The following is a 6,455-nucleotide window of genomic DNA, read 5'->3' on the forward strand; positions in this document are numbered from 1 at the left end:
AGCTTTACCTTGGAGAATTATTTCGTATTCCATTTTTTTAAAATACTTTTATAAAGAAAAGAATCTTCCAGCCATATGAACATAAGGACTAAAAAATATAAGAGAGTAAAGGAAATTTGCGTCTTTTACAAATAGCTACGAGATGTACATACCACAATTTTAAAATTGCACTACCAAATGCAAAAGTTAAATCTAGACGCATTTCAACATTGTAAAATTTGTAGTTCCTGGAGATATTCAGTGCGGTTTATGCAATAGCACTTGAATTCAAGATGTTGGGACCAATAAAGATATGATGTTAAACAACAAGAGTTGAAAATAGTCAAATCCAAAAGCATTTATAGTTATCATAGATTGAACGATTAAAGGCTAACATGCCATTCAAATTCTCTGAATCTCAAGAACCTCTATTTAACTCCCTCCATGTATCATCAAAAATGATAATAGTGACTTCTATTCATAAACAAATTTTTACACTATTTGGCATTGCTGTATGAGCACACCCTTTCTCTCCGTGGTATTTGGCAGGTGTTATCTGTATCTTATAGCAAAAAAAAGCAGCAGTCGCTTAGAGTTCCTCATGTGAATCATCTTCCTCCTCATCGCCTCCAGAGGATCCGCCCGTTTTCTCATACACTTGTTTGATAACTGGATTGCACACAGCTTCCACCTCTTTCAATTTCTCTACGTAATCCTCTTTTTCTGCTGTTTGATTGTCATCAAGCCAATCGAGTGCTTCTTTGAGAGCGGATTCGATTTTCTCTTTATCATCAGAATCAATCTTGTCTCCCAGTTTGTCCTTGTCATTTATTGTGCTTTTCATGTTGTAGACATAAGTTTCAAGATTGTTTCTTGCATCAATTCTTTCTTTTACTTTCTTGTCCTCTTCTGCAAACTCCTCTGCTTCCTTCACCATGCGTTCTATTTCTTCCTGAGTCAATCTACCTTTATCATTTGTAATTGTAATTTTTTCTGATTTTTTGGTACCCTTGTCCTCTGCTCTGACATTGAGAATGCCATTAGCATCCACCTCAAAAGTAACCTCAATCTGCGGCACACCCCTGTAGATAACAGTGGCACATATGAAAAACAATGGTAAGTCAGTCAATAACCCCAGTGCTAAGCAAGATTAAATAACAATTGCTTCGTTATCAACATGACAATAAAGATTTTACATTCTGATGCTTACCGAGGTGCTGGTGGAATTCCTGACAAATCAAACTTGCCTAATTCTCGGCAATCCTTTGTTAGACTCCGCTCTCCTTCATACACCTGAGTTTAACATTCAGACAAATTTTTAATCGAAATGAAACTGAAGACACTCATTTGTTACATCTAAATATTCTTCAGCTAGCGAAAAAACGAACATAAACGGCTAGAAATAGGACTAGACAGTGAATCGACAGGATACAGTATCAATCAACAGGAAACAGTATGCATCCGGAATATCAAATTCAAAATGAAAAAAACTTATTGAGGATAAATCAGCTTACTTTGATTGAGACAGTAGTCTGCTGATCTTGGTAAGTCGTGAAAACTTGAGATTTCTTTGTTGGTATGACAGTGTTTCTTGGTATAAGTTTGGTCATTACTCCGCCAACAGTCTCAATACCAAGGCTAAGAGGAGCAACATCCAATAGAAGAATATCTGAAGATGAAAAAAAATTAACAACTCAGAACACCTCAGTGTAACAGAACTTGAGCCAGTAGAGCACATAGAAATTTGAAGAATTCAATTTTGAAAGTTGAAATACCTATGCACAAGTTAGGAAGTCTTAATGTTCTTTTGCAAGACTACAAACCTGAAGTTTGGTCGCCTCCTTCACCACTCAAAATACCACCCTGAACAGCAGCGCCAAAAGCCACAGCTTCATCTGGATTAACACCTTTGTTGGGCTCCTTCCCATCGAAGAAGTCCTTCAACAACTGCTGTACTTTCGGTATACGGGTACTCCCTCCAACAAGAACAATTTCATTTATGTCATTCTTCTGCAAGTTTGCGTCCTCGAGTGCCCTCTTTACCGGCCCCATTGTTTTCTTGAAAAGATCCATATTGAGCTCCTCGAATCTTGCCCTTGTCAATGGCTCAGAGAAATCTATGCCATCAAAAAGTGATTCAATTTCAACTCGCACTTGATGTTGACTACTCAGAGCACGTTTAGCCCTTTCACATTCCCTTCTGAGTTTCCCAAGAGCTCTGTTGTCCTTGCTAATGTCTTTGTTGTGTTTCTTCTTGATCAATTTGATAAAGTAATCCATAACACGTTGGTCGAAGTCCTCCCCTGTATTTGCATAAGAACATATCAGATTAGTTCCCACACAGAGAAAGCATTCATACAGGTTTTGCAGGACAAGAATTTTAGTCACTAAATGATGGAAATTATCAATAAGAATACCAACCTCCTAGATGAGTGTCTCCACTCGTTGACAACACTTCAAAAACACCATTGTCAATGGTGAGAATGCTCACATCGAACGTTCCACCTCCAAGGTCATAAACAAGAATATTCTTCTCCCCTCCTTTCTTATCTAATCCATACGCAATTGCTGCAGCTGTTGGCTCGTTTATTATACGAGCAACGTTTAAGCCAGCAATTACACCAGCATCTTTAGTTGCCTGCCTTTGGGCATCATTAAAATATGCTGAGAATAAAAAAGATACTTGATTAGCTTTCAACCTAAAAGGCAGGTTTACATAATTCTGAAGTAACACTTCGCATTGCCCAAAAACCTGTAATCTTTTCCTCGAGTAGACCCTAAAAGACCTTTTGTTAAAGCTAATACCTGGAACAGTCACGACTGCATCCTTGATTTTCTTCCCGAGAAAAGACTCAGCTGTCTCCTTCATTTTAGTCAAGATCATGGCGCTAATCTCTTCTGGACTGAAAACTTTGATTTCACCATCCTTAATTTTCACCTGAATATAAGGTTTTCCATCCTTGTTTATAATTTTGTACGGTAGAAGTTTGATGTCTCTTTGTACCTCCTTGTCGTCAAACCTGAGTGACATTTAGATCATGTTCTTGTCAATAAACAATAAGATCTTCCCCTCACTATTGCACAATGCACCACTTCTACTTCAACTACTAATTGTCAAAATAAAGCCACAAGAAGAGGACCTAAACACAATGTTCTTTTCCTCGGACCTAAATAGCTTTCGGCACATGGCTCCAATAATCAAAATTGAGTTCCATCAACTTTGGTAATGTGTATCGAAAGCCAGTAGGGAAATAACAGTAATTTTGGGTAAACTGTCAGTATAAGTGTGTATATATATGTGTGTATATATGTGTGTATATATATATATATATATTTCAAAACCGTCGATAGAAAATATAAGACACTCTGGTGCATTTCCTTTCCATAAGTTTCTCGAAGGAAGGTTTTCCAATCCCACACACGATTTCCAGGATTATGACCTTCAGATGCCAATTCAGTGCTAACAAATAATCCATTAAGTGAAGTATAAAGTGCCAAAACATAAAAACGATAAAGAAATCGACCATGATCTTCTTAATTCTAATTTGGTATTGGATAATATCTTAAAAACACAATACAGCGTTAAGAATAAAAACTTACTTTCTTCCAATCAACCGTTTCACATCAAAGACTGTTCTTTCAGGATTCAGAGCTGCCTGGTTTTTAGCAGCTTCCCCGATAAGTCTTTCTGAATCGGTGAATGCAACCCACGAAGGGGTAATCCTATTTCCTTGATCATTTGCTATTATTTCAACATGTCCATTCTTGTACACACCGACACAGGAGTATGTTGTTCCAAGATCAATCCCAATTACCGTCCCTAACTTTGCTGCTTCTTCTGCGGCAATAACGGAGCTGACAAGAAAACCTGAGAGGGAAAAAAGGCATAGTTAAGAATAATATCATAAGTTCAATTTTATAATTTATCTCCATTCTTTATTAACACTCCATCTCTTACTGCTACTAGAATTACATCTCTCAACTTATGAATAAACTTTCATTGCATTGCATATATTTAGAACAAAGTAAAATGCAGTTTTGCTCATCCATAAAAAATTCAGGTCGCTTTGAGACAGATTCAGTGCAAGTACTACGCCAGAGTTCCTAAATTTAAAGTGGATTTGCTTCTAATTGGGCTTGTCAAACAGATTGGACTCTAATAAGTGTTAAATGGTATCGAATATCTCATCACAACGAGCATGCTAGGTAAAAACGTTCTAGTGTTCTGAGAGATAGGTAACTCTCAGTTGTGGCATTTCAGTGATTCCTCGTGAATGACTCAGTACCGTATGCATAGTAAATTTGACCATATAGTGTATTCCTGGTGAACTTGAAAGAACAGATATTCGACAATGTACATTTTCACAGAGCACATGTGAGGAAAACCTGACTAAAGGGTAAATCCCTCATTAGCTATAGCATTTGAGCCAAAGCTTACGCTACAGGGTTAAATTACCACAGATGAATTTTCGCAGGTTAAAATAACAATTACAATTTTCATAGTTTGCAACTCTACTTTCTATTTAAAGAGGTAAGACGGCTTGCAGACGCAATGCTCACCCTAGTTCTCATATGTACCCAAAATATGGGTTGCTGGTTGCTAAACTAAGTCGCCAGAATAGACATAAGAAAGAAAGAAAATTACAGTTTCCATGTGTCTAGAAAAGGGTGATAAGAAGGCCAGCACTTTTGACTTTATCCTACAAAAACTAGCGTTGAGCACAAGTTCTTTAATGTTTGGAAGCATTGTAGAAAATAAGGCTCAAAAACATTTTAAAAATTCCAGTTTTCGAGTGTAGCTCCTTCACAGCATGGTACCTTCCACCTTCCGATTCGGAACGTTTGAAATGAAATTGAATACTTAAATGCGAATTAAACATAGAATTAACATAACTTACCTGCAAAAATAAAAGTCGCGAGGAACAAAAAGTTATTGAAATCTCTTCCACCATTGCTGAATCCTCGACTTTTCTGCTTTTGTACCATAGCTGATACCCAAGTCCTCCTATAACCTCGACAGACCAGAACTTAACAAGCTTTCTTCTACTCGAACTGCACGATCAACTCTTCCGCCCGACCGGATCACAAAACACAGAACTGAATTCTGCACCCGGATTTCGCAGAAATGCTCAAATTTCTCCAAAGTTACTTTAGTTCTCCAAGAATCCCCTCGAAACCCAAAGGGTCAAAATGCTCACGCTAAAAACCCTCCTGATCTTCAATCTGCACAGGAAAAACTTAAAGATGAGGATAAAAGTTCAAAAACAACCCACAAAAATTGTAACCAGAATTTCGCAGCCAAAAGCGCGAGAGCCTTTTAAATTTACAGACTACTCAAATGAAGATTATTTTTTAATAAAGCGACTAAAAATTAAAAATTAAAAATGGGTAGATGGAATAATCAAAATTATGTATCCAAAAGGCAATAATCCCTCTCAAATGAATCGAAGCACTCAAATGCGAATTTTAAAAACGAAATCACTCAAATTTCGCATCCAAGATTCCAAAAACAATGAAAAATTACAATCAAGAACTATGAAACTTAAACGTTACATTTCGTCTTGAAAACACATTAAACAATTGTAATAACTTAAAAAACACATATATGAATCGAAAATGGTAAAAAGTCCATATTCCGCATCGTAAATGCTCCGGAACAGTTCTAAAATTTCCAAAATCATAAATATGAACCGATCCAAGCAAATCGCCCAAACGCGCACCGACAATGTGCCAAAACATTTAAGATAAATTTTAAAAACTCTGAGAAACCCAAATATGAACAGTAATCATGTAAAATTCTCCAAGTTTCCTGCCGAAATACTGAAAACCCGAAGTGAACTTAAAAATGCAAAGAATTTTAAAGGTAAACAAGCATCTAATCGGAAACGCTAAAAATCTTAATAGAAATGACCAAAACAAAAGCTATTTCAGATTTCGCATTGAAACAGTGCCAAAACCACAGCTACATATTATAAACCGAAAACCGAATTATCCATGCAGAATTCCCAATAACCTCCCAAAATAGCCGAAAGCGAGGAAAAAATTACTTACTTGGTTCTTCCAGCACCTAAAAACTTGAAAATACCCTCGATCGTCTTGTCCTGCAAAGATGTTTACACGAATATCATTCACAAGTATCAGATCTTGGAGCCACTAACGAACTTATAGTGCTCTGCAAATCGACTAACGTTTTCGAGAACTTTCGCTCTATTTTGGGTAGAGGTGTGCATCGTAAACAAGCCAATCATAATTAGACACGTTTGCCAACTTCGTGTTTTTTTGCTTTGACGTGTTTGGTCGAATAGAAAATTACCGCGTGTGAATTAAGAACAAGTTTGGGCCGTTGCAGCGGAAAGTGTGCTGCCACGTGGCAGAGAATGCCACGCGGGAATTCTAGCAAACTACTTCGAAACTCTTTGTTCCATTTGGTCGACTCCTAATTTTATGAATTCTTTCCAATTCCTTAACTATTAAAA

The 6,455-nt window shown here is 36.9% G+C and overlaps 1 protein-coding gene across 1 annotated transcript; it reads right to left on the reverse strand.

The window, feature by feature from the left end:
• Positions 1 to 426: 426 nt before the first annotated feature.
• On the reverse strand, positions 427 to 6,115 carry LOC149528247 (luminal-binding protein-like). The gene is made up of 9 exons (XM_089810314.1): positions 6,031 to 6,115; positions 4,878 to 5,202; positions 3,580 to 3,847; positions 2,785 to 2,999; positions 2,401 to 2,643; positions 1,803 to 2,282; positions 1,494 to 1,648; positions 1,190 to 1,272; positions 427 to 1,061 (listed from the first exon to the last, which is right to left on the reverse strand). Exons 2-9 carry the CDS (start codon positions 4,963 to 4,965, stop codon positions 569 to 571), a joined length of 2,025 nt encoding a protein of 674 aa, XP_089666440.1. The 5' UTR covers positions 4,966 to 5,202; positions 6,031 to 6,115; the 3' UTR covers positions 427 to 568.
• Between the last annotated feature and the right edge of the window lie 340 nt (positions 6,116 to 6,455).

Source organism: Cupressus sempervirens, chromosome 11 (genome assembly GCF_028749045.1).
Source record: "Cupressus sempervirens isolate cs-2001-9-10 chromosome 11, ASM2874904v1, whole genome shotgun sequence".
Classification (NCBI taxonomy): domain Eukaryota; kingdom Viridiplantae; phylum Streptophyta; class Pinopsida; order Cupressales; family Cupressaceae; genus Cupressus; species Cupressus sempervirens.